General features: G+C 39.0%; 1 protein-coding gene across 1 annotated transcript in view; it reads right to left on the reverse strand.

The window, feature by feature from the left end:
• Nucleotides 1-26978, reverse strand: part of LOC126334788 (DNA polymerase nu-like) — a 451725-nt gene that overhangs the window by 215965 nt on the left and 208782 nt on the right. Inside the window, exon 7 of the mRNA XM_049997409.1 lies at nucleotides 8371-8521. Within this exon, the coding sequence (XP_049853366.1) occupies nucleotides 8371-8521 (151 nt within the window). The remainder of the gene's footprint in view (nucleotides 1-8370; nucleotides 8522-26978) is intronic.

Below are 26978 nucleotides of genomic sequence, written 5' to 3' on the forward strand. Positions count from 1 at the left end.
AAGCGCATGGCGCATTTGTGCGAGATTTGCAACGGTCAGTGGGATGGTCTCCGACACCGGTTTTTCATGTATTACATGAAAACTATGTAACACAGTGAATAGCGATGCAGCAGTGGATTGTGGTGAGCAATATGCAAAAGTTGTAGTAACCTCAAAATCGGTTAGTATCACAAACAATGATAGAATAATAAAAATATTAAATAACAACTTACAGGGATGAGCAAGCACTCATTAAAAACATTTTATCCTAGCGAATCAAGTGCCGTAGTCATATGTTAAGGTTCATAAATAATTAAGCCCTTAAAGAACAATAAACAAAGTTTGAGAGAAAATTGTTTATAAAATTCAGTAGAAAATTCATGACGTAAAAAATGCCAATATATAATATTTTGGGTGGTATCACACGTATTTTTAAACTAGTAAGTTATACTATATACTTGACTTGCAATAGTTTTCATTGTTTGCAAATTACTATTAACCTTTATCGCCCTTAATTAATTAATTACTATAGATATGAATATTTTCAGCAGCGCAATGTGTAGATCGCTATAGATTACATCCAAAAACAGTGCTATATGAAGTTCTTTGTTAAAACTTTGCAGCACAGATGTAAACAAACAAATTTGCGCTAAGTGGCGAAATTTTGCAAAAACTAAAACCTGATTTATGGGCGATAGAATAATCCCAGAAATTAATGTAACATAGTAAATAAGATGTATTTTTTAGCGGGGTTCCAATGGTGTACTTATTTCTGTTGAGGGATGTAAGTATCAAAATTTGTAATCTTAACTGGTGAGACTGATACTTGCATAACAATGGTGGGTAGATGTCTGAGCCTATATAAGCGCTCAGACATCTTGGCCAGGGGTAGGTTGTTTCGGAGGGTGGGTGGCGAGCGAGCCCCACGTCTTGGTGGCCCATGTGGTGGTTTGAGTAAGATTTTTTTTCGCGTATTTCGACAAAGAGTATTGTGTAATAGTGCATGCATATATTTCATGAACTGGAAGTGCTAGGATTATTAGTGTGAGTCCAAATTATGAGGTATACATCGGCATAAGAGAACACATGGTGATCTGTGATTTCAAGCCAAAACTGCTAGAACAAAGAGGACAGTGGGACTTGTGGTTCTGTTCAAATTGAGTGAGGAATTTTCGTTTACAGCAGCCTACATTACTGCTATTGGGGGCTTGGAGTCAAATTATTATTAAAGTAAATAAGACATTCTGGACAGTGAAGGGGGAGGCATGTTTATAGTGATAAAAAGTACAATAGAATCGAAGGAAATTGACGGAGATCCGAAATGTGAAATAATTTAGAAGAAGGTCATGGTTAAAGCAGGCTCAAACATGGTAACTGGATGTCTCTATAGGTCCCCTGGCCCAGCAGCTGCTGTGGCAGAGCACCTGAAGGAAAATTTGGAAAATATTTCGAGTAGATTTCCCGACCATGTTATAGTTGTGAGTGGATATTTTAATTTGCCGGATATAGACTCAGAGTCTCAAATGTTAATAACAGGTGGCAGGAACAAAGACTCCAGTGAAATCTTTTTAAGTGCATTATCTGAAAACTACTTTGAGCAGTTAAACAGAGAACCGACTCTTGGCAATAACATATTAGAGCTTCTGGTGACAAACAGATCCGAACTATTTGAAACAGCTAACGCAGAACAGGGAATCAGCGATCATAAAGCGGTTACTGCATCGATGATTTCAGCCGTAAATAGAAATATTAAAAAAGGTAGGAAGATTTTTCTGTTTAGCAAAAGTGACAAAAGGCAGATTACAGAGTACCTGATGGCTCAGCACAAAAGTCTTATCTCAAGTACAGATAGCGTTGAGCATCAGTGGACAAAGTTCAAAACCATCATACAATAGGCATTAGATGAGTATGTGCAAAGCAAGATCGTGAGAGATGGAAAAGAGCCACTGTGGCATAACAACCGAGTTAGAAAACTGCTGTGGAAGCAAAGGGAACTTCACAGCAAACATAAACATAACCCAAGCCTTGCACACAAGCAAAAATTACACAAAGCGAAATGTAATGTGAGGAGGGCTATGCAAGAGGCGTTCAATGAATTCGAAATTAAAGTTCTATGTACTGACTTGGCAGAAAATCCTAAGAAATTTTGGTCTTATGTCAAAGCGGTAGGTGGATCAAAACAAAATGTTTAGCCACTGTGTGACCAAAATGGTACTGAAACAGAGGATGGCAGACTAAAGGCCAAAATACTAAATGTCTTTTTCCAGAGCTGTTTCACAGAGGAAGACTGCACTGTAGTTCCCTCTCTGGATTGTCACACAGATGACAAAATGGTAGATATCGAAATAGACAACAGAGAGATAGAGAAACAATTAAAATCGCTCAAAAGTGGAAAGGCTGCTGGAACTGATGGGATACCATTTCGATTTTACACAGAGTATGTGAAGGAACTTGCCCCCCTTCTTGCAGTGGTGTACCGTAGGACACTAGAAGACCGTAGCGTTCCAAAGGATTGGAAAAGGGCACAGGTCATCCCTGTTTTTAAGAAGGGCCGTCGAACAGATGTGCAGAACTACAGACCTATGTCTCTAACATCGATCAGTTGTAGAATTCTGGAACATGTATTATGTTCGAGTATAATGACTTTTCTGGAGTATAATGACTTTTCTGGAGACTAGAAATCTGCTCTGTAGGAATCAGCATGGGTTTTGAAAAAGACAATCGTAGAACCCCAGCTCGCGCTATTCGTCCACGAGACTCAGAGGGCCATAGACACGGCTTCCCAGGTAGATGCCATGTTTCTTGACTTCTGCAAGGCGTTCGATACAGTTCCCCACAGTCGTTTAATGAACAAAGTAAGAGCATATGGACTATCAGACCAATTGTGTGATTTGATTGAAGAGTTCCTAGATAACAGAATGCAGCATGTCATTCTCAATGGAGAGAAGCCTTACGAAGTAAGAGTGATTTCAGGTGTGCTACAGGGGAGTGTCGTAGGACCGTTGCTATTCACAATATACATAAATGACCTTGTGGATAACATCGGAAGTTCACTGAGGCTTTTTGTGGATGATGCTGTCATATATCGAGAGGCTGTAACAATGGAAAATTGTACTGAAATGCCAAAGGATCTGCAACGAATTGACGCATGGTGCAGGGAATGGCAACTGAATCTCAATGTCGACAAGTGTAATATGCTGCGAATACATAGAAAGAAAGATCCTTTATCATTTAGCTACAATATAGCAGGTCAGCAACTGGAAGCAGTTAATTCCATAAATTATCTGGGAGTGCGCATTAGGAGTGATTTAAAATGGAATGATCATATAAAGTTGATCGGAGGTAAAGCAGATGCCAGACTGAGATTCATTGGAAGAATCCTAAGGAAATGCAATCCGAAAACAAAGGAAGTAGGTTACAGTACACTTGAAACTTCCTGGCAGATTAAAACTGTGTGCCCGACCGAGACTCGAACTCGGGACCTTTGCCACTCGCAGGCAAGTGCTCTACCAACTGAGCTACCGAAGCACGACTCACGTCCGGACTCACAGCTTTACTTCTGCCAGTATCCGTCTCCTACCTTCCAAACTTCTACAGTACCTTCTACAGAACACTTGTTCGCCCACTGCTTGAATATTGCTTTTCAGTGTGGGATCCGTACCAGATAGGGTTGATAGAATAGATAGAGAAGATCCAACGGAGAGTGGCACGCTTCGTTACAGAATCATTTAGTAATCGCAAAAGCGTTATGGAGATGACAGATAAACTCCAGTGGAGGACTTCGCAGGAGAGATTCTCAGTAGCTTGGTACAGGCTTTTGTTGATGTTTCGAGAACATACCTTCACCAAGGAGTCAAGCAGTATATTGCACTCTCCTACATATACCTCGCGAAGAGACCATGAGGATAAAATCAGAGAGATTAGAGCCCACACAGAGGCATACCAACAATCTTTCTTTCCATGAACAATATGAGACTGGAATAGAAGGGAGAACCGATAGAGGTAATCAAAGTACCCTCCGCCACACACCGTCAGGTGGCTTGCGGAGTATGGATGTAGATGTAGATGTAAAGTAAAACTGTAAACCATCTCACCAGTGCTAATTTCATTGTGTGAAAGAAAAGGACAACGCCAATAAATAGTGATTGAACTGTGTCTTGAAAAACTGATTTTGCTATAATAATCACCTAATTTTGTTCCCTAGCATAAACAGTAATCATGAATAGTTAATTCAAAAAACTATAACAAATGTGCACGTGTGGAACAGTGTACTAATGCACCAAGAGTGGAAATCATGCCGAGACTTACCAGAGAGCCAAAATTTGCAATAACATTTTTTAACCAACATTTGTATATGCACACATGTGTGAACTCTTCAACCAAACTTCTTTAATTTTACCACCCCGTTGTAAGTGCATGCCAGAGGTTATGTCCTACTGTACCAGTTATAATCAGTTTCATCTTGTCCTATTCACATATGGAGCTTAGAAAGAATGATTGTTTGAATGCCTTTGTGTGTGCAATAATTATTCTAATGTTGTCTTTCTTGTGGTAATTTATGTCTATCTTCAAGAGAAGAGTCTTATGTTTTCAGTATGTCCTTAACATAAACGTGTACCCAATAATATATTATAGTGTACACTACAGTGTGAGATCAGTTTGTAGTTGTCAGAATGTCACATTGATGAGGGTAAGATCAAGCAAGGTGTGAGGTATTGGATTCAGAACATGCTTGACGATGTGCTGACATCAAGGTTAATATAAGAGTGTTATGCTTCTTTTTGGATAAACTAATATAAGTTTTATAATGAGTAATTCATTGGTACAAAAAGTGTATCACAGAATTATACTTGTAAGTCACTTACAATGATTAACAAGCTAAGGTGGTGTAAAGGAATGGTTAGGAGATTGACATCAGGTAATCCTTTTTCTAAAATAGGAATTAGTTTATCACAGAATAATAAATGAAAGGAGAGAGAGAGAGGAGAGAGAGAGGAGAGAGAGAGAGAGAGAGAGAGAGAGAGAGAGAGAGAGAGAGAGAGAGAGAGAGAGAGCGAAAAGGGGGGGGGGGGGGGTATGTACGTGCAAACTGAGTCATGTACCCTAATCTAATATATGTGCTATGGAAAAAAGAGGGTAGGTGTACTGTGAACCTACATGTGTATTGAGGAAAGGGGTGTCATCACTGTCAAAAATATAGGACTGAGCATGAGAGGTCTTTCTGAAGAAAAGTGTGTTATAAATAATTTATACTGAGGAATGAAAAGAGAAATTGTTAAAAACAAAGTAGAAAAAAAGCATCTGAGTTTGTATACGTAAAACCATGCAGGTTTAGAAGATACAAGAATCACAGCAATCAAATTGTAAGAAACTCTAAGATAATTAAATGCTCAAAATTTTACTCTGCTTGCACAGTTACTGTGACACCAAAAGCTGTACCAAACTACATACAAAACAACATGAATATATAGATAGCAGGTAAAATGTAAATACAACTTCTGTTAAGAAAATGTTGAGGCACTGTCATCAAGGACAAATGGAGCTTCTTAATTGCATCACATGGAATTAATAATAAAACTGGCAAGTCCAGAAAAGAAAAAAAAAACATAAAAGCACAAAGAAAATGTTAACTTGCAAAGGGTAGTAGTAGGTAGAGATTTTGAACATTTGTCTCAGCAACAGCTTTCTCTACTTTAACATCTTGTGTGTCTATACTTGCACTTAATTCACTCTGCAATAGTTAGTTATATAACCGAAAATTTCATATCATCACTGTAAGCCCTTATGTCTGCTTTTATGTCAGCATTAGTGGTATCTAACTCAGCATTTAACTTTGCCCCTTGCAGATGTGAAGATAGTTAACAGAGTGCAGAATTTAAAAGGTAACTAAAGCATGTGCAATTTGCAACAGGATCTTTCAACTAAGGGGGCAAAAATGTGGACTTACATGTCACTGTGGAAGAGTGATGTGTAATCCTACATTTACTTTTCCAGCAAATGATATAATAAATATGAAAGAGCAACTTTCATATGATTTTGTTACGTATTTTCCATGTGGCAAATCATCTCAAGTGATGACACTTGTCTTTCAGGAGGGACAATAGCTGCATTAACTAAAATTAGAAGAAGTAGCTGCAGTGGCATTCTTCCATGGACCACAGATTGTCGTACCATATTGGAGTAGTGTGTTGGCCCTGGAGCAAAAGCCACAATCAACAATGTTGAAATCAATTGAAGAAAATGAATGCACATTTTGAGATGTATACATGCTCGTCATACTTAGAATTGTTAAGCTGACATTTACACACTTATATCAGATCTGGATAAAATAGTTTTATGTAATTTTCTGGTACTAAGAGAAATTTATTAAGGATAATTAATTGCACTCTGTCAAAGTTACCATAGGGGATAATTTTGAGAGCAGAGAATGTATCATAAGCATAACTCCCACCTGCACATGTCAGTATAGCTGGTGGTGGAGGGGAGGATCTAGATGGCCCAGATTGTGACGTAGCCATTGAAATCAAGCATTTTATGTTCTGTAGCATGTTGTGCCACACGATGGTCTACTTTACTTTGGGCCACAGTGTAGTAGTGGCCATTCACCCTGGTGGACAGCTGGTTGGTAGTCATACCAAAATAAAAAGCTGTGCAATGGTTGCAGCAGAGCTGGTACACAACATGGCTGCTTTCACGGGTAGCCCAGCCTTTTCGGGGGGTAAGACACGCCAGTGACAGGAATGGAATAGGAAGTGCTGGATGGGCAGATTGGATGGGTCTTGCACCTAGGTCTTCCACAGGGATGCGATAACAGGTGGCGATAGGTTGTGACTGGGAGTGGCATACGGATGGACTATCTTGTTGTGTTAAATTACATTACTTCCAGCAGTGTTCCAAACTGCAATGTATATAAATAAAAAGTCCAAGAAAGCCAAAGAGTCACAGTGAAGAGTTACAGTGAGTTAAATAATATCAAGCATGAGAGGTCCACATGAAAGGATGTAGGTGCTCACAGCTCTGTGGTATCTACAAGTGGAACATTATGAGCAGTCAGTTAGTCTTTTGCTATTTTATATTTTTTTCAGTTAGATTAATACTGAGTGAACACAGTGACTTGCTTTTTCAAAGATACTCTTCGGAGCACTAACCAGACCAAACCTAGATGCTTCTTGTTCTACGTCTGGATGCATTAGTTTGCTGAGGTATCACATTATTCTGAGATAAAAGAAACTGCATATTGACAACAAAGTAACTGTTAAGTTGTGTATTATAGTAACCACCATCAACTGACAATTAGAAAAAGCACTGGGTCCATTCTAAATCAAAATAAATAAAATCAGACTCATATAGATAATTACTAACAAGTTTGAAAAGTGCCATGTTGAGTTTAAGGTCTATGGTTCTTGCACAACACCTAAGAGGTTCATTTGACACAACAGACACATCATGGTTCCTTCATCTATGCCTCATGTCTCCAGTTTGAAATAAACCAAGGAGTGATATCTAATACCACGCAAGCATTTCTCCTGTGCTGAAACTTTCATGGAGGCACACTGTTCTGTTTCCTGTTTTCGTGTTAGGAGAGCAGTAATAAATAATCTCACTGTCCCATTGCATATGCATATGGAAGGCTCAGCACTAAATTATTCATTATTAAAAATTGCTAAGTGACTTGCTTCAGATGGTTCTCATGATTCATCATAATCTATTATACAACCACTGTGCTTAGTGGAGAATGATTCCTTCAAAATAACATTGTTGAATCTCACATGACATGTTAATCGATGGTGCTGCACATCTGTTCTCCCTGAGTTGAATCTCAGAAGCAAAATATGTATGTAACAAACTTTTGGAACAAAGGTTACAACAAAATAATTTGTCTGAATGTGTATATGACTGAAAGGGAACCACCTGTTTGTGATTTGCTTCTAGCACAGAAGACAGTCATATGATACAACTGGAACCAAAGGATACACTTATGTAACAATTTCCTGGGAACATTATACACAAAAAATGCTCCAGTACAAGCACTACTTTTCCTAAAACAGTGTTGATGATTTTGTTCTTGTGTGGAAAACTAATTTTCCATTGTTACATTAATTCACATGAACATGAATGAAAACTGCTGAACTGAAGTACCATTCTCTTTCTACCATGTACTCAACTGTGAACTGTGGATCTTTGGTCTATAAATGAGTATGCCAAGTTTTATTTTTATTTGGGACACTGTCAGATCAATAAACTATCTATTATTACCGTATAAACCCTGATGTCAGTGTAAACTTGCTCTTTCTTCAGCCCAGTAAGATGTTTTATGACAATAAAATGTCAGGAACCTTCTAGATTTGTTAAGTTGTATTTTTAAATGTCATACATATTATTGTCACTCACCTGAAAGAATTGAGACAAGTTTCATCTCAATGTCTAGAAAGAGTCTCCACAATCCAGCTTCCTCAAGTTTCTGATACAGCAGCTTGGCACACAAGGATAGTTTATCCAAGGCTTGAGGCAGTGAGGACAGTTTTGTCTGAGTTGGCTCATCCTGCATAAGGAAAATAAAACTTATGCTCTTTAACAAATAATATCCGTAAACATAAAAAAAAGTGTTAAAATTGATAAAATGTAATAGCTGATGAAGGTTCTAACACTACCATCCAATTATTGGTCAATCCTATGAATATTAACTACAATTTTACAAGAGAGTAAACTTGTTATTTTCAGATGGTTGCATCAGAACAAGCTGATGAATATCAAGATGCCTTTGCTGTATTAAATGGTAATGCAAAATTCAAATTACTTCTAAAATGGTACTTAATTTTTGGGTTGATTTGATTACTGCCTGAATCTGAAAATCATCAATAATCTAAAACTGCCTGGTAGATCAAAACTGTGCATCACACCAATATTAGAACTTTGCCTTATGCAGGCAAGTGCTCCACCTACTGAGCTACCCAAGCACGGCTCATGACATGTCCTCACAGTTTTACTCCTACTAGTACATCATCACCTACCTTCCAAACTTCACAGAAGGTATCCTGTGAAACTTGCAGAACTAGCACACCTAGAAGAAAGGATGTTGCTGAGACATTTCTTATTTTTGCCACAGCTTGGATGATGTTTCCAGAATGAATTTTTCACTCTGTAGTGGAGTGTGTGCTGATGTGACACTTCATGGTAGATATATACTGTGTCCAATTTGTGGCTGTGGCTAAGCCATGTCTCTGCAGTATCTTTTCTTCTGGGAGTCCTAGTCCTGAGTTTCACAGGAGAACTTCTGTGAAGTTTGAAAGGTGGTAGATGGGGCACTGAAAAATTCATTCTGGGCATGAAAAACCTGACTGATGCTCTATTCATCAAATACATTAGTATCAAATAATAATAACTTTCACATTCCACAAAAATTTTCATAACCTCACAACATTGAGATGTACTTAGTACCACAGCTCTATTGCCATGGGGCTGTGACACTTGAGTGCCAACAAGAATGTTGCTTGTGGAACACAGTTAGTGCCTGCATCAGTGCAGTCTGCTCTGAAACCCTGAGACCTGGAGCCACCACCACATCACGCCAGCACCGGCTCTGGGAAGCAGCTTTCGGCCACCAATATGGGGCTGTGGGTCACTGCCATTACATAATCACCCTGCTGCCTGCTGGACAGTGTAGTGTATCCAAGCCATGCCACAACACACATGGCCACAGCTAGCTGAGACCACCCAGGTCCAGACTCACTGGTGGCAGAGGCAGTTACATCAAAAACCACTGCCCGACCAAAGCTATGCCGTGTCAGCATTGTGTGACGACAATTCAAAGTAGGCCATTGGATGCTTCAACCATGCTGTGACTTCCTTTATTGATCCATAGCAAGGAGCCATAGTAAAGAAAATTAGAATTTCAGGCTGTTTGATTGGCTCCACATGTCGTGTGCTGAGCACACCAAACCCACCAGCTATTGCAACTGGTGTCAGAATACTGGCATCACTTTTTCAGTGCAATGTCTGAATCCACAATACAGTGAGTCAAGAAATTTAATTGTCAAAGTGTCTTGGTCATAGAAAGGAAACATGACTGCATTGCTCTTTGTTAGATGAATTTTGGTAAAAGTAAGGAACCAGTGGAACTGTTGCACTTTGGCGGTGATGGGTTATATGACTAGTACCTATCAGATGTATACAGTGTAATTTGGAACGTCATTCTGCAAAATGTACAGAATCAGTATCAGTAGTGTGTTTCACGTGTAAGCAGTACAGACATAAGGCTAGACAGTGCTGTGAATCAAAATGGCTAGTGATTAGACATAAGAGTTAAGTTAATGTACTTTATTTTATTATCTTGTAATTGTTGGTGTTTCAAAAGAAGTGTTATGAAGGACAAGACTTCAGTAAAGTCAGAGATGGAAAGGCAGTCTCCATATTGTCAGAAAGGGTAGCACAATTAAAAGCAGTAAAGGCAGTTTGCATATTGTCGGAAGGGTAGCACAATTAAAAGCAGCAATAGGGACTACGTGGTCTAGTAGAGGAGCAACCACCACAGTGAAATATAGCTTTGTCTGCTGAAAGTTTAATTGCTCCTTTCTCTAGTAAATCAACTGAGAGTGTGCAAGAATTTGTGGAGGGCCTTGGGAACTTTGCAGAGATGACACAGAATGTTTGAGGGTTGTGAAATTAAGAGTAAGTGAAGAAGCAAAACTTATGCAGGTTATACAGACGCTCTCAAGCGAACTGCAATATTTGAAGAAATTTTGCTAGAAAGTGCGAAACAATCTGTGAAAGTAATAAAAATCTGAAAATATCAGTCTTCTAAATAAACATATAGGCTATAAACTGGCTACCAGCTTTTGTAGGACCAATGGGTATGGAGGATCTTGCGTACTAGTTCATTCCTTGGTAGACTGATATCAGACAGAATTTTAGCCATCTGAATGAAGAAGGTACATTTGAAAGTTGTTGTATAGAACTTAGAGAGTATAACATTAATTATCAGCATATATCACAAACGTGGGTACCATATAAGCTCTGTATTTTTAGTTAAGTTTGATACGTTGCTACATAAATTAAAAAGTGAGAAACTGTACAAGAAAGTGGTTATAGCATAGATGTAAGGACTGATGCCAATTTTTTTTTCACTTAAAGAACCTGGTAGCCACAAATGGACTAAATCTCTATTTTGATCAGTATACAAGAATTACAGCAACCTCTGCAACATGTATTGACAATATTGTAAGTAGTTATAATTATTATGTAAAAGAAAAGTATCTTCTAGATTTAGGCGTATCAGGCCATGAAGTGCTATTTGTATCACTACCGGAGCAATATTCAGTCTGCACAACAAAAACATGTAGGAATTTCAGTCAAGAAAACATGGCAGTATTTTGTGAAAAACTAAGCCAAATCAACTGGACAGTCAGGAAACATACTTCCACAAGTGACAATTACAGTAACTTTTTAACTGAATTCTCGAGTACATTAAATGAATGCTTCCCTTTTGTAACAGTGAGGACCAGGTCCCATAAAAGTAGATCTTGGGTACCAAAAGGAATTAGGGTGTCTAGTGCTACTAAGAGGAAACTGCATATGGAGGGAAAAGTAAATCAATGCCCTGAATTTCTTAAGTATGTAAGCACATTAAAAAAAAAAAAAAAGAATCGTCAAACTAAGTTCAACTAAGAAAACGTACTGCGAAAAATAACTTCATTTCAAATGCAAAAAAACAAATCAAAAGCAAGGCCGGACCAGGACTCGAACTCGGGACCTTTGCCTTTCGCGGGCAAGTGCTCTACCAACTGAGCTACCCAAGCACGACTCACGCCCCGTCCTCACAGCTTTACTTCTGCCAGTACCTCGCCTCCTACCTTCCAAACTTTACAGAAGCTCTCCTGCGAACCTTGCAGAACTAGCACTTCTGAAAGAAAGGATATTGCAGAGACATGGCTTAGCCACAGCCTGGGGGATGTTTCCAGAATGAGATTCTCACTCTGCAGCAGATTATACAATTAAAGACCATTTTTTGAGATATATGGAAATGGTTGCAATGCCCGTCCAACAAGCAGCAGTAGTGATGCAAGTGCTAGTGAACAACTGGATACTGAAGTTCAGGGTTCCTGAGATAATAGTAACAATTCAGGGAACCAACTTTATGGTGGATTTGTTCAAAGAATTGTATAAAATGTTATGTGTGAAGAAACTGAGCAAAAGTCCTCTATATTCTCAAGCTAATGGAAGACCAAAAAGAGTACATAGAGTTATAGGGAAGATGCTAGGATGTTATGTGGATGAGCATCATACCAGTTGGAATGTTTATTTAAGGTATGTGGTCAAGGCGTACAACTCAAAGCTGCACATGAATACAAGATTTTCTCTGTATGAGGTAGTCCATTGTCACTCAAAATGTTAAGAGCCATGAAGGGTTATGCACGAAAATCAGCTAATGAGTTTGTGAACATGATAAGGGACATATGGAACAGGGTGCACAGGGGTAATACAAGGAACTAGAAAAGCAAGAACATGCAGTGAGCCATGCAGGAAAAATGTTACAATACAAGGTTGTTGCCATACAGGAAAAATGTCACAATACAAGGTTGGCCACTGGGTAATGTTACTGACTTTCCACACTTCAAAGAGGAAGACAATTTTTTTCCAAATATCAAATGTCATATCAAGTTGTGGAAACAACATCGCCAGTGAATGTCAGATCCAGTTGCTGATGGGGATGACAAGTGTACAAATATGAGATAAACAATTTCATGGGAGCCTGGAAGTTATCCCAGTAACTTTGGGATTGTAATGGAAGGAAAATTTGAAAAAGTATGTGTGAGGGAGTGAGTTGAAGTTTAAGATGAACAAATGACAAGATGTCCTTACACACTACAACCTAGGAGATAAAGAGCAAATTTACATGTTAGGTAGAAGTATAGTATAATGTATGGTGCAGATGGGATGAAATGCTGTGGGGCAGTAGGGGACTTTTAGGGAAATGAAAGGGTAACGGGTATCTCTGTTCTCAGGTTGGATACCTCAGGAGAAAAGATTGAGAGCATGCAGATCATAGCCATGCTATTGGTATTCATCAGAGTGAAGGTCTTGCAGAACCACTACCTAGAACGAGGAGTGCTGTTCATGAAGCAAGACAATGTCACTGCTGGGATATCACTGTATGGGAAATCTGGAACAAAGTAAGACAACTAGAGAAAGCATTCAACAGTTTCTGGGAGGGTGTAAGGAATCATGGAGTGCTTAAAGTAGTTACGGCGTGTGTATGAGGGTACATGGGACTCGTGAGAAATCGAGAGATGAGATGAAGCAGGTTCTGGGAATTATACTGTATGCAAGGAGGAGGAGAGGTTGGATCAATGAGGGAGATCAACAGTTGGAAACTTGTGTCTGGGACAGCTGATGAGGACAACAGGAGGATAAACAACACATGGCAGTAGTACTGCGATGGGTGAAAGGAAATAAAACAGTAAGTGAATGGCACACAATGGAAATCAAAAGTTTGGAGAAAGATGTTTTAAACAATTCTTGGTTTTTATGCCAGCTGACTGGAGAAGTAAGGAACTATGCAAACACTGCGGAAGGATCAGTGAACTGGAACATTAACAGGTTGCAAGCCACAGGAGAAATATTGGATAGAGAAGTAGTGATAATAAAATGATTACTTGGAGAACAGGGTGTGGGAAGCATGCAGAGATGTATCAGTATTGCAGGGAGCTATGCAGCAGGCTGTACAAAGACAACTGGGAGTAAACTTGTCATCATGTTGGTACCTGGAGAGGCTATCGAAAGTTCAAAACGGACTACCACCTGAATTAAAGTTGACCTTAGAACCTAGCCATAAAAATTTGCCTTTATATTTTAACCTAGACACCATGGAATCAAGGACCAATGGAGCAACAGTGTACATTTAAGTTTCCTTTACGGTAACAGGGAAACAGGCATGGTACAAGTGTTCTCTAGCACAGACATATCCCGTCCAGTGGGGCATGCTGAGGGAGTTTGTCAGGGTAATGGCAGCAACTGTTACTAATTCCAGAGGACAAGAGTGGGCATGTGGAAATGGAATTAGCGTAGTGGCAGTTACAAAGCTGAAGTTACAGTTTGTCCAACCAGGGTAGTGAGAGAGGGTAAGAACTCCTGCACAGTGCAGTTACCACTATGTCAGAAAACAGAAAAGAATTGCAAGAATGAGGTGACTAGGCTTGAATTGTATTTGAAGCATGTGGAGGCACATTGGTTGTACTCTCCTTTAATAAGATGACAGAAGCAGCCAATTGCTACGAACAGGGAAGTTCACAGCAGCAAAAGGATTGAAGCTAGATGGGAGTGGATTGCTGATGAATGAGACATCATGTGAAATAGAGGGACCCACCTTCTGTCTAACTGTCACAGTTTCAGAAATAACCCATCTGAGAATTTCACAGCCTCGGTTGTAATGGCCAGAGGAAGTGTTCCCAGCCACGAATCTAACTATGTTGAACCGTACTTTAAGACCCAAGTTGACTCAGTCCACAGGTAAAGTTGTTAATGAGCAGGAGGGGTGAATCTCCATGGTGACATTGATGCAGCATGTGAATGAGTACAGGGAAAACCAGTACTAGAGAGAAACGATCTTGACCATTGTCATAACAAGCACCGCAGCATCACTTACTCTGCATAGTCCTTGTTTACATGCACAAGAAGTGATACAAAAGATGAAATACAGACCACCCACTGTTCAAATCTCGGTGGAGTGGATTCCCAAAGCCTAAAAGGCAGAGCAAGAACTATAACTGTAAGTTAAGGTAAGCTACGAAGGAACTAATGGAGCTTAGGATAGTTAGTGGATAAGGAAACATAGTGCCAAGAGCAATCTTGAGTAAAGAGCACACTAAAATCAACTGAGCCAACTACCAGGGAATCTGTGACCCTAGTTCACATATGGGTAATATACTATATGGCGACCCAAGGACTGGGTCTTGTTAAAGAGGAAGGCAATGTGGTGCACCATCCATATTTCATCAGAAACGCATAAAGTAGTAAGGGGTTTGCAGTAGCACGAGCCGCAGGCAAGTGTGAGTGTTATGATTTGCACAATATAACACAGCCATCGCAACCCTGTGAGGGTAGCTGTCCTGGGGAGGTGTGGAAACAGTCGACAGAGCAGTACTTAAGCAGAAAAGGGTGGAAGCCCTTCCACACTGATGGCTGCCAAAATATTCAGTATACATGCTGCAAGGCATTGCAAAGCCCAAGCAAGCACAGCTCAGGAGTATACAAATACCTAGCTGTAATTCACTAAAGTCACTTCTGGTAGTTTCAAGGCCCTATCACTGTTGGGCTGTGATGCTGGCATACTGACTGGAGTGCTGTTACTGGACTCTGAATCAGGGCAGTCTGCTCTGAAACCACGGGACCAGGAGCCACCACTGCATCGAGCTAGCACCACCCTAGGAAGCTGCTCACCAGCCATCGTCGCCAATAGATCACTAGCCTGCTGCCTGATGGACAGCATAGGGTGTACGAGCTGCACCACAACACATGCAGTTGTTGCTGCTGGCTGGGACTGCCCAGACCTTGAGTTACCTCTGGCAGAGGCCATTGCATCATGCTATACTCTGCAACCATTGTGTGGTGACAATACACAGGAGGGTGCTGGATGCCTCTTCCATGCAGCAGCTTTCTGTATTGAGCTGCAGCGGGGTATCATAATAAAGCAAATTACAATTTCTTGCTGTTTCACTGGCACTGCACGGTGTCTCACTACACTCTAAATCCACCAGCTATTACATATAAAATAACATAAACCAATTACAATATTACACAGTATTGTTCAGATGACTGCAATTACAATTATATATCTTTCACAATTTGAATACACGATTTGTTACTGTAAAGTATAATAACAAGTCTTATACAAACAAAACAGTTAGCAATGCATTTCTAAAATGAAAATTAGATAAATAAATGTTGTAAACAATTTGCAAAGACATAAGTTAGTTTAGACTTTAATTACACAGCTGTTTTTGTTATTAACAATCTTACTGAACATTTGGCCAAGAATGACAAATTTATACAGTCAAATATTTGATAGAGATTTAGTAAATATTTTTGAATTATTCTTGAGCTGTCATGATATCTTCCAGAATGCTACACATCCATTTAATGTAAAAGAATATTAATCTTACAATGGAAGCTACTGTGAATGCATAAATGTCATTCACCAGCTCTGCTGCAATCATTTCACAGCTCTTTATATTGGTATAACCACACGCTCTTCACTCCCATAATTATCCCAGCTTCAACTTACGGTAACATAATGTCCCCACACCCTCCACCCAACAGTTCCCACCCCCTCTGTTCTATAACCTCCTCCTCATTCCCGTCTCCTGCACTCTTTGCTTGCCACACACTGCCAACATACCAGCCAATATTTTCCTGCTTTTTCCCCACCTCACTCCCCCACAACCTCCGGATGCTATGCCTGTTGGCATTCTAGTCCCTGCACACTCCACCAGATAATGTTCCCCTACCGTCACCCATACACTGCTATCCTTCCCCTTTCCAGACTGCTGCTACCATCCCACATGAAAGCTACATTGAGGCACCAGCTGTTGGAGTTGGCAGTCAAATGTGCATGATTTGTGGTTAGTTGTGTGAATGAATGGTGTGTTTATCTTTTACTGATGATGGCTGTGTTTAACAGCTTATGTGCAAATGTCGTTTCACTGTGCCTGTCTGCAACTTAAAATGTTATCTGTATTATAAATCTTGACGTATGATGGTGCAGTATGTGGTATAATTATACTTGCAGCATTATAATGTGTCAAAATTTGAAAATGACATCATTTTACAGTAAATACAATCAAGATCCATCAAAATTTCAATAATACTGCAAAATTTGCAAACTATTAAACATAACTAGGCATTCTCACACACAGAATACGGTAAGAGATTAACAGTTAATTACAAAGTATGCTTTCTTGATTAATAAAAGAAAACAGGTAATTTCTTTTAATTAATATTTCCCATGTAATCGGTACTAGTGACATCCATTTCTTATGTTACATCACTGTACTCTCCAATTTCTCTCTACTAATATTGGTTTCTTCTTCGCTTTTTGTCTTACAGTTTGTAGACAGTAGTTACATCATCTCATTTCAATTAGTAGTTCAGTCAATCATCACTGAATCACTTTCACGTAATACCACATATATGGTTTACAGTTTGATTCAGATTTCATTTTTTATTTATTTTTGAGTTCCATGGATCCTCGATGTGAGTATATCGCTAGGTTGTAAAATGTAAGTTTTCGCGGCTGGAATTGTCACAATTAATAAAATATTCAGGACTATTCTGCCATAGTTGAAGGGATTTCACTTTAAAGCCTGACATCTCATCTCCATCTATGGAGGACATTTTCAAGGGGTATTGTAGCTTTGTCGAATGTCCGATTCACACCCTGGCTTGCTACCGATGAGCCAGGATGTGAATCGGACATTCAACAAAACTATGTTCCCCCTTGAAAATGTCCTCTGCAGATGGGGATGAAATGTTGGGTCTTAAAGTGAAATCCCTTTGACCATGGCATAATAGCCAGGAATATTTTATTAATTGTATCGCTAGGTTGTAGAACATGTGAGATTATTACAGTAATAACCATATGGAATTGGTCATAAGGCTTACAATTTAAATCATAAGTAAACAGAAACATGAGATACACTTGTTCAAATAACAACACAGATTATAGTAGTAGTGAGGGTTACACAAACAAATTACAAGGCTTACATTCTAACTCATACAAAAAGCATTCTGTCAACATTAATATATGTGTACTACACTGCCATTTCTTATAGGAAAGCTTAAAATTAAGCATATTTCACCAAATGTTACAGATTGTACCTTGTTCCCAGTGACACATTTACCATGAACTGGAAGTTTATTGTATATTTGTATGCTTGAATAATATACTGATTTCTGTACCATGCTGAAATTTTTTATTTCTTTGTGAAGATCATTTTTACTTGATTCTGTAAATGTATGATTATTGTTCACAAAGTGCATTAATGAAAAAATGTATTGGTATGGCATGGTGAGGACCCAGCTGTCGAATAAATGCAGGATGCACTCTGCCCATAATTCTGATGATTCTCTTCTGTGCACTAAAGACTTTATTTGCTAATGACTACTTTCCACAGAACATGATGATACATGTCATAAGTGAATGGAAATATTCAAAGTATGCAGCTTTGATTCCTTCCAAGTCACAAACATACAAAATTGAGTAAATGGCAAATGCTGCTGAATTAAGCCTTTTACATAGGTTGATGATGTGAACTGACCAGTTTAGATTGTTGTTTATGTATAATCCCATGAATTTGGAAGACTGAACTCTCAAATTTCTTTGCCACAACATTTTATTTCAATATTGTCCAGTGTTTTGTTTGCTGTTTGAAACTGAACGAACTGAGTCTTGTTAACATTGAATGACAGATCATTAGAAGTGAACCACTCTAGAGCTTCTTTGAATACAGTCATTGCAGAGTTACCCAGACTGCAGTTTGGTTCTCTATCATAATGGTTGTGTCGTCCGCAAATAGGGTGAAGTGTGCTTCTTGTGTCATACACCATGGCAGATCATTGATAAGGATTAGGAAAAGTACAGGACCAAGCACAAAGCCCCTTTGTAATCCACATCTTATTGTGTCTCTGTGATAGCAGACAGGTATGACTGCAGAATTATTCAGTATTACTATCTGCCTTCTATCACCTAGATATGATTTGAGCCACGTCCCTACTTTACCGTATAAGCCATAATGCTCAGCCTTCATAAGTACAATTTTGCAATCTACACAGTTGAATGCTTTAGATAGATCACAAAAGATTCCAGCTGGTGCGTTTTACTGTTTATCAGAAACAAAGATTCCAAGACTTACCAAGCGGGAAAGCGCCAGTAGATAGGCACAATAAATAAAGCACACAAACACACACACAGAATTTTGAGCTTTCGCAACCGGCGGCTGCTTTGTCAGGAAAGAGGGAAGGAAAAGGAAAGATGACAGGATGTGGGTTTTAAGGGACAGGGTAAGGAGTCATTCCAATACCGGCAGCGGAAAGACTTACCTTAGGGGGAAAAAAGGATAGGTATATACTCGCACGCGCGCTCACACACACACACACACACACACACACACACACACACACACACATCCATCCATACATACACAGACACAAGCAGACATATGTAAGTCTTTCCGCTCCCGGGATTGGAATGACTCCTTACCCTCTCCCTTAAAACCCACATCCTTTCATCTTTCCTTCTCCTTCCCTCTTTCCTGACAAAGCAGCCACCGGTTGCGAAAGCTCGAAATTCTGTGAGTGTGTTTGTGTGTTTTATTTATTGTGCCTATCTACCGGCGCTTTCCCGCTTGGTAAGTCTTGGAATCTTTGTTTTTAATATATTTTTCCCATGTGGAAGTTTCTTTCTATTTTATTTACTGTTTATCAGTTTGCATAGCTGGCTGACAAATTAGAAAGTGGCATGTTCAATTGAAATACCGTTTTGGAATCCAAACTGATTTTTATTCAGTATGTTATATTTATTAATGTGATACATGATTCTCTTGAATATGAGTTTCTCTTGAATTTTAGAAAGACTTGTTAGTAATGAATTGGCTGGTAGTTTTAAACCTCAATTGTATCACCCTTTTAGAACAGCGGCTTAGCAGTTGCACCTTTGAGTCTACTAGGGATGGTATTTTGATGTATAGACTCATTAAATATATGACAGAGAACGTCAAGAATAAATTTACAGCAGTACTTCAGTACTTTCATAGATATATTATCCATCCCAGTGGAATTTTTATTCATCATTTGGCTTATTACCTTCTCAATTCATTGGTTGCAATGTAAGGTGTATGTATCTTACTAATTTTGTTCTGCACTGCTTTTTGAAGAAGGTGCATGGCTTCAACCATAGATCCTTTACAATCAACTTGATCTGCTACTGTCAAAAACAGTTGTGAAGATATTGGCAGCTACATCACCTTCATCTACCATGCTTCCATTATGACACACTTCGATACTGTCTGTATCTTCTGAAATTTTTCATCTCCTTTTGACTGCCTTCCAACCAGTTTTTATTTCATTATTTGAGTTGTCAGCTTTAAATCTGATAAACATGCTCTTAATTTTTTTTAAATTAAATTCCTTAGGATGCAACAGTATAATTTTTAGTGCTTCCTATCCTGAGGTCTGTTAGAATTTCTGAGTGAAACATTAAGCACTCTCTTTGTTTTACAGGATGTGTTGCTTCCCTTACTGAGTCACTGATTCCTGTATCACTCAGGTTGGTACTTTATGAAATTCTCTTAGGACATTCAGCTTGAAAAAGGGTAACAAATTCATTCAAGAAAAGGTTAAATTTATCACTGGCATTTTTAGCCTTGTATACTGTGTCCCATTCTAACTGCTGCAAATGTCTGCTGAAGGCTTCCAGAGCCTCACTGTTGATTAGTCTAAAAGATCTATTCACAGCAGAGCTTATATCATGCATTTTAACAGCTGTTCTTAATTATCATAAAGGCCATTTGAGGTTTGTGTTATCATTTCTGTTACTATGTACACAGATATTGTCAATCAGACCTGTGCAGTCCTTTGTCACTCATGTTGTTGTTGTTGTTGTTGTGGTCTTCAGTCCTGAGACTGGTTTGATGCAGCTCTCCATGCTACTCTATCCTGTGCAAGCTTCTTCATCTCCCAGTACTTACTGCAACCTACATCCTTCTGAATCTGCTTAGTGTATTCATCTCTTGGTCTCCCTCTACGATTTTTACCCTCCACGCTGCCCTCCAATACTAAATTGGTGATCCCTTGATGCCTCAGAATATGTCCTACCAACCGATCCCTCCTTCTGGTCAAGTTGGGCCACAAACTTCTCTTCTCCCCAATCCTATTCAATACTTCCTCAATAGTTATGTGATCTACCCATCTAATCTTCAGCATTCTTCTGTAGCGCCACATTTCGAAAGCTTCTATTCTCTTCCTGTCCAAACTATTTATCGTCCATGTTTCACTTCCATACATGGCTACACTCCATACAAATACTTTCGGAAATAACATCCTGACACTTAAACCTATACTTGATGTTAACAAATTTCTCTTCTTCAGAAACGCTTTCCTTGCCATTGCCAGTCTACATTTTATATCCTCTCTACTTCGACCATCATCAGTTATTTTGCTCCCCAAATAGCAAAACTCCTTTACCACTTTAAGTGTCTCATTTCCTAATCTAAGTCCCTCAGCATCACCCGACTTAATTCGACTACATTCCATTATCCTCATTTTGCTTTTGTTGATGTTCATCTTATATCCTCCTTTCAAGACACTGTCCATTCCATTCAACTGCTCTTCCAAGTCCTTTGCTGTCTCTGACAGAATTACAATGTCATTGGTGAACTTCAAAGTTTTTATTTCTTCTTCATGGATTTTAATACCTACTCCGAATTTTTCTTTTGTTTCCTTTGTCACTCATATGGGTAAGTTAACAACATTCTCAAAATCTGTTCTATCACTATTACAAGCAAGAAAATTTACATTAAAGTAACCAAGCATGATTATTTCTTTGGTTTTTGAGAATAGGTGAGTTAAAAGTGATTCTACTTGTTTGAGCACAAACAGGTAGAATATTAACATGGAGTTCAATGCACCAAGCCTCGAAATGTAAAAATTACTGACATCTATAGACTTATACTCTATATTATTTTTAACACAGATTATTACTCCACCTTTATCCATTGTATTCCTGGTGTGACAAACTGTTAAGTTCTACTTATGTAGTTGTATCATTTCATCCTTTCCCTCAAATAATGTTCAGTAAAACATAATAAGTGGCCACTGTTTATTAAAGCAAACAGACATTTGGCCCAGTTTGTTCCTTAGACCCATTATATTTTGGTGAAAAATACAAAGTTTGTCATTTCCTAAACTCTTTGTTCCGATGTCACTGTTTTGTTGCAAACTGCAGTCAGAGATTATTGGAGGTGTATCTGCAGGTTTCTGACTTAACTTAGTCGTGGAACTAAGGCCGGGTACCAAAACTACCATAGAGTTGTGCATTTCCTGGTTCTTGTGTTTCCTCTGCTTGTCTCTGTTACTGCTGATAATGGTGGCGGGTCTTGTGATTGCTGAAAATTGTGAGGCGAATAACACAAATGGAAGGTCTTGGGCCAATGATGGAAAATCAACACCAGATGAAATTTCTGACACTATTGCTGATGAATGCAGAGAGACAGTAGTTGTAAGTTTGATGACAATGTTTTGAGATTCCAAGATCACTGATGCTGCACCTGAACTTTGTGTTATTTTCTTGTTGATTCTTCCATTGTTTGCACATGTGTGGTCTTCTAAACTTGTACTGCTGGCAGGGGAACTGGAACAGCTTATATTATTTCAGCAGACATTGCATCTTTGCCTTTTCTATTTCAGTGCGGACCAACAGTTGTAAAGTACTCTCTTATAGAGCAGTCAACTGGTACGAAAGTCGCACTGGAAAAAAATTTACATATTTTTTGTAGTGTTCTGTTCGATCTTTCTATTAAATCATGCCTCCTTGGAAGAGTCACAATAAATGTCAATAGAATAGTGAAGGATATACTGGCTAGGTTAATAGGCAATGCTTCAAGGGGGGACACTGCAACTCATGGAAGTAGTTCTTTTTTAGGTTAAGCTCATTATCTACACATTCAATATTGAAACAAGATGTATCTGAAAATGTTAAGCATAATACTTGTGAAGACAAAAAAAAAAGTAATGGTAAATTTACTACATCAAAATATCAGAGGTTTAAACAACAAAATTAATGAATTTCAGATCTGGTTAGATGAGCTACAGTCTACAAATCCTGTTGATATTATTTGTCTTTCTGAACATGATTTAGGTAGTGAGTGAAATTGAAATCCTTAATATGGAAGGGTATACCTTAGCTTCAAAGTATTGTAGAAAAGAGATGGAGAAAGGACGAGTTGCCACTTACATTAAGGTCATTCCATGTGAAGTGTCCTAGGGCTCCCAGCTCGACCATCTTCAATTTTGATTAAATTTGTACAGGATGTATCTGAGGGCCCTACATGAACTTATACAAAGTTTCAGGCTCACATGTAACATGGTTGAGGTGCTAGAGCCATTTTCATGAAGACCACTTTCACAGAGATCGAAAAGTCATCAAGAAATTATCACATTTGGCATTCCACTGCTCCTAATGTAAAAGAGCTAGACTCTTGCTTCTGGGTATAGTAATACAACTTTGTGTGCTCTACACACAAATGTTGCAAGTAGAGTTCAGAAAGCAATGCATTTGGCATAAACTCAGTTCAAAGAGGGCAACAAATCATGTCATGAGAAATTTGCCCCATAGTTTAACGAAGCATAAGTAGTGGAGAAAGTGCACTATGGACCTGGTCTTTTGCCAGACTATTGTCTGTCTGGGTGTTTAGTATATCATAAATTTTGGCCTGGCTTGTGTGTTTAATTACTGTGGTACCATCCTGTAAACTTGCTAAAAAACATGAATGTATCAAAATATACCCATGTTCAAAGTCACATATCTCAAAATAGACACCTACCACATGACATTCATTAAAACCATTCAACAGAGCACATTTCATTCTATTAGAAAAACTTATTTTCATTTTGGTGTCTCTATGGGTAAGGTGCAAAAATGTCGCCTAAAATTTGGAATTTTGTTGATTATGTCTTCATTGTTTAAATATTCATTTTGCTGTTAGTTCGGTGATTTTAAACCAGTTTGTGACACGTTCATTGCTAAATTTAACCATTTAACTGTACTAGAGACTGCTAAATAATTTTTGGGAAGCTGAATGCTTAGTAATTTCATTTCTTTTCTTTATTTAGGGCTTGACAATTTGATTTTGGTGTCTGAAGCATATCAAGTTGTTGCTAAAATAAAAGAACAAGATCAAGTTAATGTATGCAGTTTTGGAAATACTAATTCCCCATGCCATTTAACGAGATGCTGTGCCTTAAAAGGACTGAAAGCTGTAAAGCAACTTTTCTTAGAAGAACAAGAATTACTTACTAGACAGAGTGGTTTACACTCTACTGAAAATACTCAACTACACTTCCATCATGAAGCTGTACTCCTAAAAAGATTTGAATTTTTGCAAAGATCATGCTGAAAACCATTTGGCAAGAAAAATCACACTGCACGAAAAAGCTTGCGCTCAATCAATATAGAAACAATTGACCTACTAAAAAGGAGAACAATGTCCGATATTAAACCAGGCCAAAAAATGTGCCCTTCCTGTAGAAAAGAATTTGATACACTGAAATATTCACAAATGGACGTTACATATCCGTCAGATGAAGATGATGAGCCTAATGTTGGTCACAATTAGAATACAAGCTTAACATCTGTTGGAATATCACCATTAAAATTATAATGAATTGGTGCAGGGGATAGAAAAGGATATGCCAAGTGCAAAATACATCAAGTTGAAGGTGCAATTATTAAGAAAATTGCACAAGTGGAAGGACTTGATCACAGTGATTTGAGCAACCAACCACAAGCAAGCAATGCTTGACTTCTTCAGATTACATTGAACTGATTCAAGAATTGAAACAAAAATTACATATATCAAATTATAATTCAAAGTGGGCAACAAATCATGTCATGGGAAATTTGCCCCATAGTTTAACGAAGCATAAGTAGTGGAGAAAGTGCGCTATGGACAAGGTCTTCTGCCAGACTGGCCTGAGCTCCCAGTTGGTGCAAATCGACAGCGCAGAAAGATACGTATATAGCTTCTTTTCTGTGTTTACTTAATAGATTATTACTTAAATTGCGTGTTAGTTTCGTATAGGAGGTGTAAGTTCGAGTTTTAGTTACTGTAATCGTAAATTCAGGCAGATTGTAGCGCAGTCGTTAGGCATTTGTACAGGTTAGTTCATACATTCTTTGCGTGTTTCCCTTGCGTTATCTAGGCACGGACTCGTGTTTCAGTAACTGTTATTCAACATCGATTAGAGTGGACAGAGACTGTGACTGCTGTGTTCGGATGAGGGATGAGTTGGCATCCCTTCACTCACGGCTGCAGGCGGCACTGACTTCGGTTGCACAGCTTGAGGCTGTTGCCAATGGGCACCACTGTGGGGACCTGGACTTGGGTATGACAGGGATGTCAACCTTGTCCCATCTGTCCCCAGGTCGGTCTCCTGTGGTTGTCCCAGTTGCTGCCCGCAGTGGGGTAAGCCCTCGCCTGTGGTTGATTGGGAGGTCGTACCAAGGCGTGGCAGGCAGTGAAAGACTTCCCCTAAGGCTGACCAGAAAGCCTCCCCAGTGCATCTGACAAACAGGTTTCAGGTACTGTCTCTGGCTGAGCCAGATGCAGCTGCCTGTCCTGTTTCAGAGGATGATTCTCAGCCTTCAAGGTCCAGGCAATCGCAGAGGGTGGGCTTATTGGTAGTTGAGAGCTCCAACTTGTTGTAGTTGTGCTGGGAAAGTCCCTGAGCTTCAAGCGCTAATAGAAAGCACAGAAGCTGAAATCGTTATAGGTACAGAAAGCTGGCTAAAGTCAGACTTTTTTACAAAGTCGCAGACAGTGTTAAGGAAAGATAGATTAGGCAGAATTGATGGTGGAGTGTTTGTCTGTCAGTAGTGGTTTATCTTGTAGTGAAGTCAAAGTAGATACCCCATGCAAATTGGTATGGATGGAGGTTATACTTAACAGCTGAACTAAGTTAATAATTGGCTCCTTCTACCGACCCCCCCACTCCGATGATATAGTTGCTGAAAAGTTCAGAGAAAATTTGAGTCTCGTAACAAATAAACACCCCACTCATACGGTTATAGTTGGTGGGGATTTCAACCTTCCCTCAATATGTTGGCAAAAATACTTGTTCAAAACCGGTGATGGGCAGAAAACATCTGCCGAGATTGTCCTAAATGCTTTCACTGAAAATTATTTCGAGCAGTTAGTCCACGAACCCACGTGAATTGTAAATGGTTGCGAAAACACACTTGACCTCTTAGCCACAAGCAATCCAGAGCTAACAGAGAGCATTATGATTAGTGATCACAAGATCGTTGTAGCTAGGCTCAATACCATTTCTTCCAAATCCACCAGAAACAAAGGCAAAATAATTTTATTTAAAAAAAGCAGATAAAGTGTCACTAGAAGCCATCCTAAGAGACAACCTCCATTCCTTCCTAACTGACTATGCGAGATGTGGCTCAAATTCAAAGATATAGTAGCAATTGAGATATTCATACCTCATAAATTGGTAAGAGATGGAACTGATCCCCCATGATACACAAAACAGGTCAGAACGCTGTTGCAGAGACAACGGAAAAAGCATGCGAAGTTCAGAAGAACGCGAAGTCCTGAAGATTGACTAAAATTTACAGACATGCAAAATTTGGCACGGACTTCAATGCGAGATGCCTTTAATAGGTTCCACAACGAAACATTGTCTTGAAATTTGGTAGAAAATCCAAAGAAATTCTGGTCGCATGTAAAGTACACAAGCGGCAAGATGCAGTCAATACATTCCCTGCGCAGTGCCAATGGTATTGTTATCGACGACTGTGCCACTAAAATGGAGTTATTGAACGCAGTTTTCTGAAATTCCTTCGCCAGGGAAGACGAATGGAATATTCAAGAATTTGAAACATGAACAGCTGCTGGCATGAGTTTCTTAGAAGTAGATACCTTAGGGGTTGCGAAGCAACTCGAATCACTTGATACGGGCAAGTCTTGAGGCCCAGATTGTATACTGATTAGGTTCCTTTCAGATTACGCTGATACAATAGCTCCCTAATTAGCAATCATATACAACCGCTCACTCACCGACAGATCTGTACCTACAGATTGGAAAATTGCACAGGTCGCGCCAGTGTTTAAGAAGGGTTGTGAGAGTAATCCATCGAACTACAGACCTATATCATTGACGTCGGTTTGCACTAGGGTTTTGGAGCATATACTGTATTCCGACATTATGAATCATCTCGAAGG

Source organism: Schistocerca gregaria, chromosome 2, assembly GCF_023897955.1.
Source record: "Schistocerca gregaria isolate iqSchGreg1 chromosome 2, iqSchGreg1.2, whole genome shotgun sequence".
Classification (NCBI taxonomy): Eukaryota; Metazoa; Arthropoda; class Insecta; order Orthoptera; family Acrididae; genus Schistocerca; species Schistocerca gregaria.